At 35.2% G+C, this 21,965-nt stretch overlaps 1 protein-coding gene across 1 annotated transcript in view; it reads left to right on the top strand.

Annotated features, from left to right (window-relative positions):
- The first annotated feature begins 9,793 nt into the window (after positions 1–9,793).
- Positions 9,794–21,965, top strand: part of Adamts-1 (A disintegrin and metalloproteinase with thrombospondin motifs 1) — a 75,738-nt gene continuing 63,566 nt past the window's right edge. The window contains exons 1-4 of the mRNA XM_073083291.1: positions 9,794–10,441; positions 10,516–10,622; positions 10,715–10,883; positions 15,971–16,136. Coding sequence (XP_072939392.1) covers positions 9,901–10,441; positions 10,516–10,622; positions 10,715–10,883; positions 15,971–16,136 — 983 coding nt within the window. The 5' untranslated portion in view covers positions 9,794–9,900. The remainder of the gene's footprint in view (positions 10,442–10,515; positions 10,623–10,714; positions 10,884–15,970; positions 16,137–21,965) is intronic.

Below are 21,965 nucleotides of genomic sequence, written 5' to 3'. Positions count from 1 at the left end.
TTTTACTCTCAAATTAAAGTGTCTTCTAACTTTGGTACGTAAAAATGGAGACAAATATGAAAAAAATATTTTGTTTTTGCTTCACTTAATACGTGAAGTAAAATTATGTCACTACATAACTTATTCAAAAAACGCGATCGGTAAAAACTTACATTAATTTTATTTATTTCAAAACAGAATACAAGTTGAGAGGGCAACGTAGAATTACTTATACAGGCATGAAGCCTCCCAAATTAATCCTTAAAGGCATCAAGGCATGCTTAATCGGATTCCGGCAGGACTTCCGTCCTATTCAGTATGGGATATATGGCGGCAGTAACCAACATTAGTGAGATTGCACCCATTGGTTCCCATATTATGTACACAAAAACAGTTTCATTTGATTTTGTTTTGCTGTATTGAATATATAATAAATTTAGTAAGCCTTATAATCGACTTCAAAAAAGGAGGTTATTTATTTATGTATTTTATGTACCGCTGTATATATGTATGTCCGCGAGTATCTCAGAAACGACTGATCCAATTTGGATAGAGTTTTGGTTATTCGTAAATAATTTGGATTATACACTGTATTCAAATTTAGATATTCATTCTCAACTTTATCACTGTGTACCTTTATAATCTTTGAAAAAAGTGTTTAGACCGTAGTTCACATTTGTGGTCTCTGTAGTCTCGAGACCAGAATAAAGCTACGGTATTCCTTGTCGGTTGTTACAGCCGACTAAAAGGGGCTTCCGGATTGTCGGGCGGATAGAGTGGGAGCTCGACCCCCGAGCATGTGGCGAGCGTAAATGTTCACCTGGGTGGGGTCCGACCGGGCAACGCGCTCAGAGGACTCCGGTTGCGTTTCTTCCTCGTTAACAATAAAAGGATAGGTCAGACATGCCGAGGATTCGATCCTCGGACTCCACTCGAGAGACTGAATTTAAAAACACTTATAATTTACGTATTAATGTGTCAGTCAAACTAATATGCGCTAATATGCTTTATGTTGTTACGATATGATTAGCAGACGAGTATTACATGTTAACATAACATTATAACAGAAATGATGGACGTAGCGAATGATAAACGAAAATACAAGCACAGATTTGAGATAACGTAAGCAAAGTTGACATTCACATTGATATGTTAAACGGCCATTGTCCAAACACATTAACATTCGGACAAAATATGCTCAGTGTATATACGCATGGCTTAGAATTAGCATTGTATATGTCAATACATAAATAGCGAGAAGGACTCTCGTTTTAAACATTGCATTTAAAAGTTTTAAGAAGTGAAGATTTAAACGAAATGAATAAAGTGGGATATTTGATCGTTATACTTCATGTTGTGTTTTGTCAGGTAATATAGAAAAGAAGGAAAGATAGTTTTTATCTGTAAAATATAAGTGTAAAAATATTTGTGCTTTTGAAGTTATACTTCTTTTTGAGATTTTTTTTTATAATATAAGAGTAGTAGAGGAGCATGCAGTCCACCTGATGGTAAGTGGCTACAGCCGGCCATGGACATCTGTAATCAACCCCAGATAGGATTAGATATTCTTACCTGAGGTCGGCCACATATGCGCCGCTACCCCTGAGGACTATGCTGGAACGCCTGGGAAAAGTCTGTCTCCCTTACCACACATAATAACAGCAGCGCCTAACACTGCTGTTATTAGGCAGAAATAGGTGTGGCGGTGGTGCCGCCGGTGTCGAACCACAAAGGGTTCTATCACCTTCAGATATTTTAAACTTGGGGCAAAGTTTCGGGCGTTGTAACACATACTTTTAAGAGTGTAACGATTGTATTGATTTTCGTCTATTAGACGTATTCTTTGTTAAAATTTGTTTGAAAGAAATATTTCACTAATGCCAAAGAAGTATGCATATACGCCATAGCTCGCTTTTTTATGTTGATTTCGCATATTTATACGAACATAAGTTCATTAGCAACCGGATTCGCGACTGTTTTGTGATTTTGTCGTTCTTTCAAGGTTCGCTAGAATCTGGTATCATTAGCATACGTGTCCTATCGTAATAAGTTGTTTCTTCGCAGTATTCATGTAAGTTTATTTAGAAAGATAGCTGATGTGACGTCATAGATTGCTCTGTATCTCTGTTCTGTTGCAAATGGCTGATGTTTAAATACAAGTCTGTATAATTAGTGATATGCCTCTTATTACGAACGTTTAGAAGTCTAAGAAACTAAGAATATAAAATATGAGAATAACTTAATTATCTTGAACTTGAAACTTAAAAGTTTTTTTTTATATTAGAATTAGCAAATAATTGTAGAGACCGCTGGTAAGTGACGATTTTCACCCATGAATATCTGTAATCAAGTCCAAATGGCATTAGAATTCTACCTGAGCCCTGAAGTTGGCCACAGGTGTGTTGACACTAAGAACTAAGTTGAAACGCTTTCAAGGTTTTTGACATCTTGTAATTCAGACACACTCAACAGCTTGAAATAGAAATAGCGGTGATTCTTCCGGAATCTAAATAGGAAATCTACCTTAGATACATTATTAAAACACGTTAAATAATTTTATATGGTAATAAAAACTACAAACACTGTAATACATACAGAATGTAAGTGGTAATAGCTACAAACAATGCAATAGGTACATATTATAGTAATTGCATAAAGATAATTCTGTAAAACATTTCACATAATAATTACATACAAAGAGATAAAAGCAAACTGAAATTACGCTCTATACAATATTACAGTTTTAATAGCACTATCCTTTTCCATTAACTTGAATAACAGACTTATCGATTGGATCCGGCCTTTGTGAGGGCCACGGAAACCTTTTAACGTTTATTAATTTTCAGAGTAATCCGGAGCATATATGGCACCTTACACAGAGTTCGGGTCCCGTCCAAAAATTAGCGGATGAAATACGAAATACACCGGAATATAAACTAGATGGATTTAAAACTGATGGTTTTTACAGAATAAATGATAAAGGGATATACCTATCACAGAACCTTTTGAACTATATGCGGTATGGAAACGTTGATCCGAGGGCACAAGGTGTTATTGTTACTGCATATTTTAGTCAATATATGCCACCTTTAGCTACAAAGGACAAAACCGTCGCCTACATCATTAATAGCGATCAATTAAGCGATGGGTTTAAGAAGGGCATCGTGGAATACGTGAGGCGCATACATAGAGATAGTAGAGAAAACATTAATTAGTATCTTATTTATTACAGAGTTAAGTTATTTTCTTTGTGTAATTCAGTAACCATGTGATTGTTGTCAAATATACAGAAGTTAGATTTTAACCAAATGTATTATTTTTTTTAGTACCCAATATTTTTTAAAAATGTATATTTCACATATCTAAGGTGCCTTGTAACGGCAGTGTTTGCGCTGTAGCTACTTATAAGTTTTGAAGGTATAATAAGACCAAGATCTTCGAATGATGCTCAGGGCGGAAATTATTCCGAATTAGGGCTAACACCCATACAATCCTTCTCAATGGTCTTTTTCTTAACACTAAATTGCAGATAACGCTGAATACATCATTTTTTAAACATGATTAATGGAAAACCCTTTGATAACAAATAACACATAATGATATCACGACATGATGTCGTGTTGCAATTTTTTATAATACACGTCATAGATTTCTACGAAACGACATCATTTTTCGACATGACTACGCAACGTGTCATCATGCCCTGACTTGCCCTGAACCAAGACATTCATGATTGACGTATAGTAATATAAAATTTATCACACTAACACATTCTTATACAAAAACATCGTAATTTTATTATTTTGCTGAAACCTTCCTCATAAAAAAAGCTTTTAAATTACGAAATCACTATCCAAATTTGATTAGTAGTTTTAGAGAAAACCGCACACATACAAACATAGGTACATAGCCGAATAAAGTATCTAATTTTTGTAATCGATTAGAAATACATACATATATTATTAATTGTATAGTCCGCGTAAAACTGCTAGTCCGCTCTGAATATAGAAATGAATCGCGTTGCCATAGCTAATTGTATGACTACACCTGCTCGCAATAACTTCAGAGCGGACTAGCAGTTTGGCGCGGACTAAACGTCAATAATATTCACATCAGTGAGTATCAATATCAATCACGTAAGACTCAACCGTGATCACAAATGAACTGCTCATTAAGGTACTTGACCTCACCCTTATTACGAAACATCTCACAAATTGCTATGGTGTTATAGGCAGATCAGATCAGCAGATCAGATCACCATCAGGTCAATTAGCTCGTTACACTGATGCAAGCGGTACATCGCGTGAGCTTAATTGATAGCTTAGATTTCTACGATACTATACAAAACTATACATCATCATGAGTATGATTGACTTATAGTACCTAATAATATAAAACACAATACAAAATAATATTATATATTCTATTTAATACAAAAAATCGTAATGTACGATTACGCTGAAACCTTCCTCGTAAAATATGCTTTCAAATAACAAAAACGCCATCCAAAACGGATAAGTAGTTTTCGATAAAATCGCACACATACAAACATACATAGCAGTCGAATAAAGAACCCAATTTTTGTAATCGATTAGAAATACATACATATATTATTAATTGTATAGTCCGCGTAAAACTGCTAGTCCGCTCTGAATATAGAAATGAATCGCGTCGCCATAGCTAATTGTATGACTACACCTGCTCGCAACAGCTTCAGAGCGGACTAGCAGTTTGGCGCGGACTATACCTCAATAATATTTACATCAGTGAATATCAATCACGTAAGACTCAACCGTGATCGCAAATGAACTGCTCATTAAGGTACTTGACCTCACCCTTATTACGAAACATCTCACAAATTGCTATGGTGTTATAGGCAGACCATCAGGTCAATTAGCTCGTTACGTTGATGCAAGCGGTACATCGCGTGAGCTAATTTATAGATAGTGAATAACCGAAGTTATTCTATCACTGATTGTAATTTATCATGAATTATTCCGTCTTTATTTATCTGATTAGTTGAATGGAACGAGTTGGAATATTTTAAATGTACATGGAACACAGGTAAAGAGAAAATGAGGTATTTAATTATAGAGCCGTTCATGTGAAGTTTTAGGGTTCTGTGACCAATGGGTTAAAATAATTGATATATCGATAAACTCTTTCTTTTGGGAAGTCGGTTAAAAACGGGATCCTCTTACTAATCTTCTGATGTCTGTAATAGAACTCTATCTCTTGCACCGTGAAGCTAAAGGGGATGCACTCCACCTGATGATAAGTGGCTACTGCCATTCTATCCCATCCCGTAAACATCTGTGATGAGAACCCAGATAAGAATAGATTCTTACCCGCCGCTACCTTTGAGGGATAAGCTGGAATGCTTCGGAAAAGTATGTCTTACTGATAAGGTAATAAGGTAAATAAAGTATAACACAAGGTGGACTGCAAGCTCGTTTACTATTCCTATAGTAAAAAAAATATATAGCTCCCACGCAATACAAATGAACGTATTACAATGTAAATTACTCGTTTAAAATAATCTGTAATACGATACCCTTACATTACGTATCCAACTTCTTTATTTCTGTGGCAATGCTCTCGTTTTATCGCAACTCCTTTGAATAAAAGAATCTCAATAAAAAATCCTACATACTCATCTAGACTCGGACCATATAAAGTAAGAGTATATGACTTGGAGTAATCTGTCGATCATTGTGTACTCCGCCGGCGTCCGAGGAACTGGTTCCTAGGGTTGGGGCATAACTAAAGAGGGCTACACATTAACCGACATACCTTATTGCAGTTTAAGAATATAAATTGCTTTAGATTTTACAGTCCAATAGCCCCGATTAGATATTTTTTTTGTTCTATTTTTTTAATAATATAGGAGTAGCAGAGCATGTAGTCCATCTGATAGTAAGTGCCTACTGGCATCCATGGACATTTGTAATCAATCCCAGATAAGTTAGGTTCCCTACCTGAGGTGAGACACGGATGTGCCGCTACCCCTGAGGACTAAGTTCGAACGCCTCAGAAAAGTATGTCTCCCTAACCACACACATCAATCTAGAACACAGCAACACGTAACACTGCTGTTATTAGGCAGAAATAGGTGTTGCGGTGATGCCGCTGGAGTCGAACCACAGAGGGTTTTATAATCGTCCAGTTCTTCCTAAACTTGACAGGTTCTACCTACTAGTTATCAAATTTTCGTCTTTGCTGGCCAAAAATTCAATGGATTGCTTCAGTTACGTCACTTGTTGACATGTTTTATTGCGATTTCTAAGAACTCTACGATTGAAAAAGTATAGTGTATTAACCACTTAAGGATACTAGCTCGAACATATGTAAACATCGTCTACGGAATATCGCTCGTTTCGAATATGCCATAAATTTTAACCATTGTCTGTTTGTTCAAATATTTGTTGATATTTAAGACCGCGAGTATTATACCTTACTTTTAAATTATACCTGTATTCCCAATTTACAATACCTACTACGTATATACGGCAAACTATTCGTCTTAAGATATTAAACAAAAAATACTTATAAAAAATTAAGATACTTATTTTGCCAAAATAATTGTTAATGTCCATTTTAAAAAGGAAGTAGCAATCGCCATAAACTCTGACTTTTTATACTTATTCACTGCTATAGTTAAGATTAATTCCGAAAGACTTGTATCTTTTGTACATAGATTAGTAAAGATTACTCACTCCTAACAAGAAAATGTACCCCGTTTTGAGAATTGAAATAGTTGCGTAAAAAAGTTTTGCCACGTCTCCGTGCTAAAATGGCCCTAAAATATTTGAAATTATTATTATAAATTGTTTATTTATCATGTAAATTACGCAGTATTAGTTATTTATTCGTAAATTATCTTTAAAAATGTTTTTATTTGTCAAGAATTCAAAAAAAAGAACTTACTATAATAAGCCACTTGCGGCTTCATTCAATTTCAAGGCGGCGAAGTATCTTTACTAATCTATGCTTTTGTAAGAATACCTTTCTTACCACACTCTTCAAACCAGGGGGGTTACTACCATACCTTAAAACAATATTATTTTAATCATACTTTTACTTTTTTTTTGCAGGAAATTTAACTTTTTAAGCAAAATATGACAATTTCAGTGATTTTATACAATGGATAAGTGAAAAATTAATAAGGGTTTAAGTTTGTTCAACTGTGTATGACGGAATATTTTATTGTTTTAAGGAGGAAATAAAACTTTTCTGAACTATGATGGTTTTTAAATGATGGTGGGAGGCCCCCTGGACACAGTAGTGCTTAACACGTCATAAGTACATTTTTTTTCCGAGCAAAGTATGAAGATTAGTTTCAATAATCTGACTTCGTCATACAAACAATGCTAACCATACTCCTAGTAGTAAAGTAAGTAAAGTTATAACCTACTTTACTAAGTACCTATAATACCCTATAAAAGTATACGTAAATAAAATGCCTTAAAGTAGTTATGACATTTTAATAGCACTACCCATGTCCACATGTACAAGATCGCAGCATGGACTTACATTTCAATTAGCGATCTGTTTGCGATCGTTACAATGCTCCGGTCAGTAACCTGTTAAACACCGCGCATGCATGCGAAATGTGATATGTGATATGATATCATTTTCAGTATCATATTTGATATCATTATATCATAATATTCCTAGATTATGTTCGACGATGTTGAATATATTGTCACTATAGGCATGTTATGAGATGTAAGGGTGAACAATTCATTTCGTGTGTCGTATTTTGGATGATAAAAAATATGTATACATATAAAACGAAAGAATAAGAAACTAATATCAGACATGTTTCTTGTGCCAAGAAATACGAGAAACACATTTTTTATCGAAATGCACTTAATTAACTTACTATTTACCATGTGTAACACTTTTACCGAGGTTTAATCAAAGCTCCAATTATCGTAAAATTAATAAACGTAAAATAATTAGGTAGTACTTCATAAAGTACATACAAACATTTATTGTTTCCTGAAGAACAAATTACAAGATTTTATTGCACTTTGAAAATTCTCTGCATAACTATCATTCGATAATAAACCTCTACAACCCATGATTACATTTATTTTAAACCATTCTCCAAAATATTTAAACGAATAGCACGGCACAATATTATTTACCCAGTAAGACGCTATCAACATACACACATACCTACATGTAATTCATCATACACGTAGAATTGACCGTATGGTACATGTCATAGACTCACTCAAACACAATTACTTAAATTCATCATAAGACAATTCTGTTTTATTACTTCAAAATCGTATTTCATCTTCTACATTATTCGTCTATTCACACTAAGAAAATAATCCTAACAAAAGACGGCAGGGAAGATATGAAAAAATATTTATATTACAGCATCCAAGTGGCCATATAATTATCTTATAGACGTATTAATATCAAGGGACGGTCAGCGTCGTATTCTGAGATAATAGAATGTCACAGCTGTTCGCCCTTTATGATTACGAATTCCTGCGGGCGTCCGTTTTGGCAAAAAAATCTGCGGAAAAAATACGGTGTTGGAAGAGGATAAATATGAAAATAATTTGTTGTAATACAGATTAGTTTTAACATTTTACGTGTAAACAGATTATTATTTTATATTATATTAATTATTTATTTAAAGTAACAAAGACTTATTTTTAATAATTAAAATTACAATTTTAAGTTACATTACATTATAATATTGATAGTATTACTCAACTCTATGGAATATAATTTACTTAATTACATTTATAATATTTGTTACAGTTAATTATTTAATTTAATTAAGGAAGTTTATGACAAGGAAATCATAATAATGGAAATAATTGGAAACATTTATAATTTTATGTAAATATAATTTAAATGAGTCTCTATTTAAATTAAATGAAACAATTAATTAAAAATAGAATTCATTTTGTATTAAAATATTTTCATTTTTAAACAATAGGTTTTTACTTACTACACTTATAAGCAAGTAATTAAAATCATAGTCTTGTTAACATAATCCCAGAGACCATATTTTTTGGATCGATGTCAATGTCCTAGAGATCTAGATAGTATCATAATTTAGACGTCAGACTACTGACGTCACGAATACTTACGTAGATATATAAATTATAAAGTTCACCAGCCTGACTTTGAGCAGAATGGAAGAGCTGCCTCCAGAATGGCTCCAGATTCCAACGCCTTGCAATTTGCAACTGCAAGGCGTTAAAAATATTGCAGATTAATCTTTATTATTCATAAATCATTTATACTATACTATACATATATACGAGTACTAGAAACCCGCTAGGTTTTAAGTAATTGAAAAAGGCATGGTCCCTACCATTGTATCAAATGAAATTACTGAACGTCCTTTAAGTATCGAAGGTCTGTGATATGGTTATCGTTCCTGGCTGCATATCTTTTGATTAATCCGCAAAAGCACGGAAATATTCACGATAATATATTGCAGTCATAAGTAGCAGTCATTCGTTCATACATGCACTTTACTATACATTTTTAGGTATGCAAATTCTAAATGTTGATTTTTAAGTATTATTTTCCTAATGTATATTCATTATTACTAAAATTATACATTATATAAATGTACTATTAAGTAAGTGGCAATTTATATTAAAATTACGTCAGTAATGCAAATTAGGGAGGTTTTAAATTCATAAACACATTGTTTGTACGTACTATAACACATGTATAGCACGCGCAATGATTATAAAACAAATAGCAGGCGCTCGCCCTTTGTTTACTATGACGCATGAAGCATGGAGCTCAATGCAATCTATAAACTGCGGAGTCGTTTACCTTCCTTCCGACGAGACGCTCGCCATGTGCGTAGATGCGTAAGCGCACCGCGGCAGTGCCGGGCAGAGAGGCGGTGCCCGCGGCGGCGCGCGGACGATGGCGCGCTGGCTGTGGGCGGCAATGCTCTTCGTAGCATCCACCGGTGCTTGGAGGCCACCTTCGCGAACTGTACGGATACCTGCTTTCACACATACGCGTACCCCACGACGTGCACCCGACACCATCCGACATCTACACCTCCTGGGCTGGCACTTGGAACTCAAAGAAAACCGCGCGATCCGTTCCCCGTTCTACAACGAGTGTCAGTTTTACAAGGGGCGCGTGCTCTATGAAGAGGACTCCACGGTCACAGTGACCGAGTGTGAAGGACAATTGTATGGTTTGCTGCAAGTAGGAGGAGAGGATTTCGTTTTGCAGCCGACGCGATCGGACGGCGGCCATGTGTTGCGGCGCCGCGACGTGCTGCTGTCCGAGCAGACGGCGACGTACAATCTCACCGGGGACGAGATCCCCGACCTTGACATTGACTTCGAGGATGAGCAGCCTGCGCTGACCCCACACGTGCGCCCGCGACACAGTGATCATTCGAACGTCGATTATTTTCGAGATGTGCTTCCCGTTACTAGACCGGTTTCAGGTGTGTAAAATCGTATGTGACATTCTGTGATCGTGTTTTGAGTACGAAGAATGTGCATTATGCTGTTGTTCCAGGTGTTAACGGCTTGTGGCTCGAAGTGGCAATCGTGGCCGATCATACGATGCTCAAGTTTCACGGCCGAGAGCGAGTGAGGCACTACATTCTGGCTATAATGAACATCGTAAGTATGCCTGCGTTGCGGTGAGATTGACAGGCTGTAATTAATTGCAAGTGCATGGTCGTAACTCAGATAATTTATGTAATGTTTTAAAGGTCAGTGCCATCTTCAACGACCCCTCGCTCGATTCAAACATGACGCTTGTTATCAATAAGTTGTTCCTATTCGAAGAAAAGGATTCCGTAATTAAATTTGGGAATGTGAGGAGATCTCTTGAAGCCGTTAATAAATGGAATTATAAGCACCTTATGAAATTGCCGGCAGGTATGTAATTCTCCTTATTTTACATAATATATTACATTAAAATGTACATAATATATTGTAGGTACATAATATGTGTGACATGTTATAATGCTTGAAGCTACCAATATTTACTATATTATTAATTATATTAATAATGTATTTATTAACGTATAAATTGTAAAGTTACAAATAACGTAATAATTTCTGACAATAGTTATTTGATACTTATAACACGTGGCTATTATTCATGAGTGATATAGAAAAGGCAATTAATTAATATTACATCCGAATTTGGTCAAATTAACACATATACGTACTTATATACAATTATTATGATCATTGTTTTCCTTCACACAATTCAATGTTAATGAAATTCATATTTACGAAAGTTGCTTTATTATTATAGGATTGTAGGAACAAACGAGCATGGAGTCTAATGCTAGTGTTAGTCTAGTGCCTAATGCTGAGTGCCTGCCGTGGACATATGTACCCAATTCCATACTGAACAGGGATTCTAATCGATCACACGTACGCTGCCACTCCTTGTTTTTTTTTCGAGGAGGAAACCTTCAAAAGGTACCCGACGACGTGGGAGCGACGCCGGGTTATGTGGGATTTTTACCGCACTAAAACCCCCCCGGTGGCCGTGCTCAACGCTTGTTGGAGAACTCCGGGATCTCCGACGGAACACAACCGGAACCCTCCAAGCGCGATGCCCCGATCGGGCTCTACCCTGGAGCAGTTTTCGCTCCTCCCACACCATGTCGTGTTTAGGACGGTATGCGACCACACATACCGCCGTCCTTCGCTTGCTGTCGGTTCGGGCTCCCATTCTTGCCGCCCGCAACCCCGGAAACCCCCTTTTAGTCGCCTCTTACGACAGGCAGGGGATACCGTAGCCCTATTCTAGTCCCGGAACTACAGGGACAACACTGCCACTCCTTTAAACTAATGATCGTCTCGTACATTAGCAATAAATGTTCGAATATTTAGTACCAAGTTGGATTCAACGTACTCTCCCCTTGATAAATTCAAATCGGTTTGTTAACATTAATTTAAAAGTAATTTCGCACACGTCCGTCGATTGTACTGCGCTTGGCAAGGTGAATTTATGTTATTTTGATTGTAAGTGAATTACCTCATGTTTACTCATGATGGGGTATCTTCAAAACATCAAAACCGAATTTAGAATGTGGTAGAACCCTTTGTTGTTCGACTCCGGCGGCACCACCACCACACCAATTTCTACCTAATAACAGCAGTGTTAGGCGCTGCTCTTATTAGGTGTGGTAAGGGAGACAGACTTTTCCGAGGCGTTCCAGCTTAATCCTCAGGGGTAGCGGCGCATCTGTGCCCGACCTCAGTTAGGAATATTTAATCCTATCTGGAGTTGATTACAGATGTCCATGGACGGCAATAGCCACTTACCATCAGGTGGACTGCATGCACGTCTGCTACTCTTATATTATAAAAAAAAAATCAAAACCTCTATATACTGCACACAACTTTATTGATCTTCTGACTTAGAGAATATCAAAATCAAATAACAAGACAGTAACGACTAAGTAACTAGAAACTTCTGTATCTTTCCTTTTGTTTATTTCGTGCCCAAGCTTCCATTCATAATTTTTAAATTTCATTTTAAAGTGTCTTTCATACGGCCATCATTGAAACTCGAATGCAAGGATTTTAATCCATTTTTAAAATCAACAATATTTTATATTATACTAGCTGACCCGGCGAACGTTGTGTTGCCATATAAATAAAAAAATGTTAAGGGTGAACAACCCTTATCACTTAGGGGTATGAAAAATAGGTAGTAGCCGATTCTCAGACCTACTAAATATGCTTATAAAATTTGGAGAAAATCGGTAAAGCCGTTTCGGAGGAGTACGGTAACTAATATTGTGACATGAGAATTTTATATATAAGATTTTATAACTCAATTTAATTGTAACCTTACACTTGAAATATTGCTGCTGCCTCACTTCCAGTTATTCAAAATCTTTAGGATCTTGCATAATTTGATAAAGAAGATTGAATTACAATACGTGACCTGGATACAAAATTGTTTGCACAAACAATAAACAAATGATTCTCCGAATATTCGTAAATCCGAACCGAGGTAAATTGCACGGTATTGTAAAATATTATCGTGTTACATTGAAAACTATACTAAGGACATCTATCATTTTTGGCATAAGTTAGCATTACCGATATCGCTATTAAAAATATGTGTCAAGTTTTGGCGCCAAACATGTCTTATGTGGTTACAATCAAAAATTATTTAGTGATAAAATATCATAATATTCATAATTAATATCTTTCTGAGATATTTCAGTTCCTGACATTCGTACCCCACTAGAGATAATAAAAAATATGTTCTACAAGTTCTACAAGTACAAACATCTCAAAAAGTATGACAAAACTTTTCATTATAAAATACTAAGTATTTTATTGTATTCAACAATACTATAAATTGACACGCATTTCATCACTTACCGCGTTACATTTTTTTTTCAAAAAGGCGGAGTAATATCAAATAAAATCTCTTTATTTGTAAATATAAGTTTTACAGGTGTTCATATGGTTATATAAAGTGCGCTATATTTGACCCTCTTTGGGTATACAAATTACGTAATTTATAAGTCCTATTGCAAATCATAAAAAATAAGTGTCATTATTTACATCATCATCATCAAGATCATTATTGACATTCATAAATATTAATATTATTAAATCATTGAATTATTGATAACAATATTTGTTTAAATTTATTAAATTATAATTAAATACAATAAAAGTCATATATCGGCGTCAGTAAGAAATTTATGAATTGTGTAAAACATTTATCGGTTAACATTTTTTTATTTCTATCTTGAATTCTGTCATATTTTTTAGGTTACGAAGCACTTCCGGGACTTTATTATAGATTTTAGATGCCATACTAAAGGAATGTATGAAAGGTAACTTATAAAAATGTTATGCCCATGTTAGGTCACTCACACGTACTTATGAGTAGGTGCAAAAGAATGTAAACAGCCACATAATGATGATAACAGCAAACGTAAACATTGTTAGGCTTATCAATTACGAGAATAAGGTAAAAATAAACTTATATTATTTATTTGACGAAACATCATTGCTGTTTATTTATACAGGGTGAATTTTTCAAACAGGCCTTCAGGGCCAACTCTGAAATGATAAGGATTAGCGGAAAATGCTTAAAGGAGTTACGAGGCCGATTTTGATAAAAACTAAAGCTGCATTATTACTTTTTTAAAATATCTCTTTCACTAGCCGGGAATCGAACAAGTTCATTTTGAAAAAAAAAAAACATTATATTATTCCACTTTCTGATAATATTGCTCCCTCGATTCCCGGCTAGGGAAAAATATATTTTAAAAAACAAAAATGCAGTTTTAGTTTTTATCAAAATCGGCCTCGTCGTAACTCCTTTCAGAATTTTTCGCTAATCATTATAGTTTTGGAGTTGAAAAATTCACCCTGTCTAATGAAATATAAGGAGAGCATTATGTGGAAATTAAAGGATTAATATGTGGTAATTATGGCTTTTAAGTTAAGGATCACCCACGATATGGTAACCTCTTCTCGAGGCGAAGTGGTTACCATACTGGTCTGACACCCAGCGGGCTACGGGTTAGATCCCTAGCAACACAGTTATGAAGAAATTAAATGAAGACTTTTGATTTCTGTTTTGGGTCTGGTTATGTATTTGTTTGTGTGTGTTCGTAGCACCCATAACGTATAAATTTCCTAACGTAGGGCTATAATTGCAAAAACGATATTTATTAATAGGTTATAAAAAGTATCATGATATCACAGGAAGGCGGCACTTAATACGTTTGACAAAAAGATTAGCATGAGAAGAATAGCATTATTATAATAGTTGAAAATTAGCATGCAGACCAGATCATATGCTAATATTTAGTTAACGTGTGTAACCAAAATTAGATAACGTTTGAAGGTCACCGACAATATCATTTCTATTTCTAAGTTCACAATGTTGTTTATGGAACATGTTTGCTAGTCATACAAAGAAAAGGTCAAAAGTTATATGGTTCTCACGGAAGATTAATTCGAGGTACATTCAATTAAATTGATTAATGAAGGAAATGTGAGCAAAGTCAACGACTTTGGGATTACATGATTATTCAATAAGGCCAATTTTATTTCTACAGACTTATAAAATGCCGTGAAAGACAACAGTATGTACAACGATAACTGAGTATGCATGCGAAAATTTTAAAATATCGATATTTATAACGCAACTCGATCGATTATATCGAAAATTTCACGCGATTTTGCCGATATATCGATAATTCATAAGCACGAAGACTTCCTCTGACAAAGTTCAAAGTTTATTTATTTTCGCGACATTTTTTTTGCCGACCTAGCTTATAATAAGTACGAGTATATAAAAAAAATATTTTCGATATCGGATATCGGATATTTCAATTCTTTTCGATATTTGGGATTCGATATTATAGAAGTTTCGATATATTTTAGTTATTATAATTTTAGCTTTTTTGGTAAGAATGTTAACCTTCCACGCTAATAATTCTTTGTGTCCACTAACATCTGACAGTTGGGGCTATGACCTAAACAAACACGTGCTCAAGAATGATTATGATGACTAACATTCAATACCTAACCAAATCTACCAACTAAAAAATATCTACGGCAATATGTATGGCAATCTTGGTTTATCTAGAACAGCATCACTTTTCCGATCGTTTAATCGCAATATTAAGTGTTTATTTGATATAGTGAGGCAGAGTCAACCATGAGCGGTTTCAATTACTCATTAGGAGTAAAATCTTTTGTGTGACTGGTTTCATATAAGAAGTGTCCTTTGGGGTCATGGTCCATCACTAGGCAAGTGCGATTTACTAAATTTCTTGAAACTCTTACTAAACTCTAACATATAACACACATATAACATATTTATAGGGACTTTTTGAGAATTCTGGTACATGAAGGTTATATGAACCCCGTGAGCACATACATACCACTGCGTTATTATACCAGGTTATCGATGCGTAAAATATTTTAAATAGTTTTTATAACTGCCTGTTCGTTACCAGATAGCACGGGTTGGGACGCTACTGTGTGGTTGACGCGGGCGCAGCTCGGGGGCCCTTCCGGCTTCGCGTCGGTTGGTGGCGTTTGCACTCGAACCCGCTCCGCCTCCATCGACCGCGACGAGGGCCTCACTAGCGCGTTTGTCATCGCACACGAGCTGGCACATCTGTGAGTATGTTTTTCTTTGTTGCCATCCAGGGCCGGATTTGGCGAGAAGGTGGAGCTATAGGGGCCTCCACAAAAAAGGGGCCCTCATAATAGCGACAAAATCGTCCAAATTTTCAGTCAGTCGATTTCCAGACTTTCATTTTTACGTACAATACTTTTTTATCGGCATTTCATTTTTGTTGAAATAATTTTATTTGATGGCTAGAAATTTGGTAGACAACGGAAAACAAAAATATTTTATTCGGAAAATAATTAGGGGGATTCGTTTTTTCGTTGTCCTAGAGCCAGACCTCCGAATCCGGCCCTGTTAACATCTGTATGTTTTTATAGGACGCCTTAAACGGTAGCCATGTGTTACTAATGTGGTCATGCCGGACTGCCTTTAGAAGCTTCCTGGTGTCTTAATGATGGATTTGGACCTTTTTCGGGCCACTTTACGATTGTGTTTTTACGTTTTAAAATATAGAGCTACGAGTGTAAATCTATGTACTACAGTCCCGCATTGACTATGTGTACTAATCCTTTTATTATGTACACCGTGAGTACACAAAATCGACCTCTCAAATACTTTTTGTGGAACATAAATCTAAACGCATCATTTAAGTCGTTTCGTGGCTAAAGTGAATTATTTGCGAAAATCCAGCAGTGTTGTTCACTATTGAATGCCGTGCTATATCGTTCGTCAACATACCATAATGTATAATTTATTTTAATAATATTATGCAATATTTACTGACTATTTCAGTAACTAACTTTTCTATCTTCTATATATTTATTTATTTACTATTTATTAATATAAAGAGGATTATAAAGAGGAAAACTTTGTTTTTTTCATTGTAATGAATAGGCTCAAAAACTACTGGACCGATTTTAAAAATTCTTTCACCATTCGAAAGCTACGTTATCCACGATTAACATAGGCTATATTTTATATGAAATATATTTGATAAATAGATTTTGAGGCGGTACAAAGTTTGCCGTGTCAGATAGTATAACATAAGTTTAAAATCCAAGGAGCTTACTCCGAAATAATCTCAAAAGATTACGAAGGCGCCCGCTACCGTTTTTTAAAATAACTCCCCCGCTATTCTATTTATACATTAGAGATTAAGTGTGGGAACCCGAGATGTGATTAAACCGAAACATGATGCTGTAGTTCCGTTGCCTTATTTTTGTCACATGGGAATAATATCTTACAAAACGTAGCATAAAGCTAATGAAACATCTTAATTAAACCTACACGACGTTTAAATGTAGGTATAATAAATTTAATAAGGACTTTGCCTTTTTAATTTTATGCACAAGTTATTATTATTATGTAGTTATTATTTTTTTTTTCCTAAAATCCTATTAGAATCCATTCAATTGTTATGAAGATAGAGATAGACAGAGAGGAAAATAATAAAAAAAACGTGTTTGTTTTTGTGTCTCGAAAATAAGTATCATCAACCCATTATTGTCCCACTGCTGGGCACGGGTCTCCTCTCAGAATGAGAAGGATTAGGCCATAGTCCTCCGCGCTGGCCAAAAGCGTATTGGTAGACTTCACATACCTTTGGAATTTTTTTTATGAGCCTCTCAGGTATGCAGGTTTCCTCACGATGTTTTCCTTCACCATTTTAGCAAGTGATAATTAATTTCTAATACAAACATAATTTCGAAAAATCAGAGGTGCGTGCCTGGGATTTGAACCTCGGACCCCTCGATCGAGAGGGCGAGTTTCTTAACCACTACGCTATCACTGCCTGAAAATAAGTATAAATTAATATAATTTACTAAACATTACCCACAGTTATTAAATTTCATTTTCCTGTATAAATTAAATTCAAGAGTCTCTTTGTGAACGGAATCTTTCGCAAAAAATAAACTATACTTTTTTATACGACTCCGTCTTTTCTACCCGATACTTTGCTTTGTAGATGAGTAACATTTCTTCCGTTGCATAAGATATACGGCCAGCGAGCCATTTATAAACAGACCAAAACCTTATTCATGAATACTATGGGTTGAAAAACTATTTGCGGTGCCCGCGCTCTTTTTTGCTTTTTCTCAAACGGCAAAGAGTGTGTGTTTTCTATTTATATTGCGACCGCGTTTTTTTTTTCATATATAATATTTGTATTACTTCAAAGTTTTAATTAAACGAAATTATTTTAACAAGGGCTACTTCTTTCATTTTTTGCACTTATTGATGCTAAAAATGTCATATTTTATTTCTATTATTATGTAGTTTTTTATTATTATGTATAGATATGTTTAGAAAAAAATAAAGTCATATTATTTTTCCCAACATCCTATTATAATTCATTCAATTGTTATGAATATAGAGATAGGCAGAGAGAAAAATAATAAAATAATCGTTTCAGCATCGTGAAAATAAATATTAGAGTATAAATAATATAATTTATTAAACTTTACCCACAGAGTTTCCAATTTTACTTCCTGTATAAATTAAATTCAAAAGTCTCTTTGTGAAAGGAATCTTTCGCAAAAAATAAACTATACTTTTTTATACGACTCCGTCTTTTCTACCCGATACTTTGCTTTGTAGATGAGTAACATTTCTTCCGTTGCATAAGATATACGACCAGCGAGCCATTTATAAACAGACCAAAACCTTATTCATGAAAACTACGGATTGCAAAACTATTTGCGCTGCCCGCGCTCTGTTTTACTTTTTCTCAAACGGCAAAGAGAATATATTTTCTATTTATATTGCAACCGCTTCAGCCTTTCATATTTAATATTGTATAGGTTCAGTTTTTTAATTAAACGAATTGAAGGGCATTATGCGGTAACATTAGGCGAGCAAGATCTGTAAAATAAAGGTTTTATTTAATAAAACTGGATTAGCAAACGAGATAGATACAAATCTATGGTGGTGAGGGGTATAGAGCATCTGGTGGTAATGGTCACTGTCACCTATGGGCATCTGTGAACATATCATTTAGAACCGTCTACCTCATGCGATTCAGAGATTAGTTGCTACTCCTCAGGAATAAGGTGGTAAGCTGGTAGAACCCTTTGTGGTTCGACTCCGGCGGCACCACAGCCACACCTATTTCTACCTAATAACAGCAGTGTTAGGCGCTGCTGTGTTCCGGTTTGAAGGGTGTGGTAAGGGAGACAGACTTTTCCGAGGCGTTCCAGCTTAGTCCTCAGGGGTAGCTGTGCATCTGTGCATCTGGGTTTGATTACAGATGTCCATGGGCGGCAGTAGCCACTTACCATCAGGTGGACTGCATGCTCGTCTGCTACTCTTATATTATAAAAAAAAAATATAGGGACACATATAAGCTATTCACACCCTTCCACAAACGTAGTTCTGCTTAACGCTTGAAATCTGCCGTGATGTGATACCTCCCCGATCAAATCATACAGTTCTCCTGCCTTTCAAAAAGTAATACTTAAGGTCAAAACAAACATAATTAATAAAACATCTAATTTCACAGTGTAAATGCCATCGTATATTTCAACCCGAAATCTTTGTGAAGCGAATAAACGTAAAGTTTATGGCTCTATGAAAGCAATTTAGATTTACTTTTTATTGTGTCGTAGATATATTTATAGAAGTAACCCGAACCCAACGTTGAAAGCAAGTCGTAAAAGAACAGTGAATGTAAACCGCATGGCGGTAGGGGTTATAAATATTTGATATTAGGGACTACCGTCCCTTAATGACGTCACTAGCGTTTGCACATGGCCGTCTGTTTCATTTCAAAGTTACTTTTGTCTTTAATGCTAAATTGCATGTATTATAGAACTTCTACCTTCGCTAAGTCGATTAGTAACTTAGCGATTAACCGTCGTAGAGTCAACTTACCCTGATGATGCTCCGTTTTGGAGCGAAACACGTGTTGGTGGTGGTATGTATGGTGGTGTATATTTTTAATTTTTGCATCTGCATGCATCCTTTGAGGGAGGGAGGGTGGTACATACTGCATGGTTTAAAATATATACCATCATACATATTTGTAGCGGATTGTTGCGAAGTAGTTTTAATCTTAACTTAATAGCATGGATTTCCGCAAAGTAACGCCTGATACAATTAACTATCTAACAAGCACTTTGTCAAAATTCCAAGCAGTCAAAAGCGGGACACTGTTATATAATCATTAGTAAATACAATATATTTTATTGGTTCGTGTGTTAATTAAAAGCGGAAAAACAAAGATACATATAAAACTAAAATATGTAAAACAGAAGCAGGCATGTTGCAAAACAAATGATAAACTAAGTACAAGCACTTTGTCTAAATTCCAAGCATTTAAGAGCGAAACAGTGTTTAATCTTTGATCAAACAGTGCTGCTCATAATTTATTCCATTTTCATTACTTTAAAATGAAGAGAACAAAAAATATGCAACTAAACTATGCAAAAAGCGAACACACCTTACAAAACAAAGGACAAACTAAACACAAGCACTTTGTCTAAATTCCAAGCAGTCAGGAGCGAGTCACTGTTTAATCTTTGGTCAAACACCGGTGCTCACAATTTAGAGAACAAGAATTATGAAACTATACTCTTACTATGCCAAACAAAATTAGACACATCTTACAAAACAAAGGACGAACTCAACACAAGCACTTTGTCTAAATTCCAAGCAGTCAGAGCGAGACACTGTTTAATCTTTGGTCAACCACCGGTGCTCATAATTTAGAGAACAAGAATTATGAAACTATACTCATACTATGCAAAACAAAATTAGACACATCTTACAAAACAAAGGACGAACTAAACACAAGCACTTTGTCTAAATTCCAAGCAGTCAGAGCGAGACACTGTTTAATCTTTGGTCAAACAGTGCTCATGTATTATTTCATTTTCATTAGGGAAACTCTTTGTTTTCATTCCATTACTGGCAGCGGTGTAAGGCCAGTACACATGGACGCGTTTATTCGTATTTCTATGAGTATTCATGTGTTTGTTTTGGATGCCTGTCTACTATTTTCTCCTCAAGGAAGTACTTGTATTATAATAACTGTCTCATGAGTTCATGACACATTGTGGTTGCTTATTCATATGATACTATTTAATGTGCGTATTTTGTGGTGAAATGATAGTGATGTAGTAAAGTAAATAAAATGAATGTTAAAAAATATTTCTAACTAAAAAAATCTAAATAAAAATTAAAGAGGCGTCTTAATCTTGGAGAGCTAATGCCTCACAACAATTATTATTTTTCTGGTTTTTTAGTTCACGGGCTGCAATAATTATTTAATAAACATAAGGCGGATGACTTACTATTCTTATTCAAGGCATCCCAGCTTAGTCTTCAGGGGTAGCAGCGCAACTGTTATCGTTCCGGGAAGGAATTTGATCTTATCTGGGGTTCGTCTGTTACTCTAATTAATTATATAAAAAGTACAGTAAGGTATACAACTCGTTTATACAGAACACAACTCTACCTACCATATGTACAAAATAGAGTTATAACGACATAGAGGTTGTAATTCCTTGTAAAGTTCCACTCACGATTCACAAACAAGATGCCTGAAGTTCGAGAATGTAGATTCGAAGTGCAGACCTCATAAATTATAAGTATGCTGTAATCGGTTTCGACGTGGCTCTCCGACTTTCGTCTATTTCCGTCCCAATTGGATCAATCTAACATGTCGACACGCAAGGTTATATAATGTGGTTTAAAAATGTATCTTTTTCGCTTGTGAAAATGTTATGATTAAACAAAAAATCGCGGTTGAGAATTAGAAATCCTACAAACAAATCTTGGAATAGTCTTTTCGTAGCGAGCTTTTGACATAATGGTACGATCTAGCCAGGTTTCGAGTCGAGGTGTTAAGATTTCCTTTGAGTTTTGGCCAAATAAAT

Source organism: Epargyreus clarus, unplaced genomic scaffold (genome assembly GCF_041222505.1).
Source record: "Epargyreus clarus isolate Ecla_fem2 unplaced genomic scaffold, WU_Ecla_fem_2.2 ptg000019l, whole genome shotgun sequence".
Classification (NCBI taxonomy): domain Eukaryota; kingdom Metazoa; phylum Arthropoda; class Insecta; order Lepidoptera; family Hesperiidae; genus Epargyreus; species Epargyreus clarus.
Note: the sequence above shows the minus strand (reverse complement) of the source record. Positions and strands in the feature narration are given on the sequence as shown.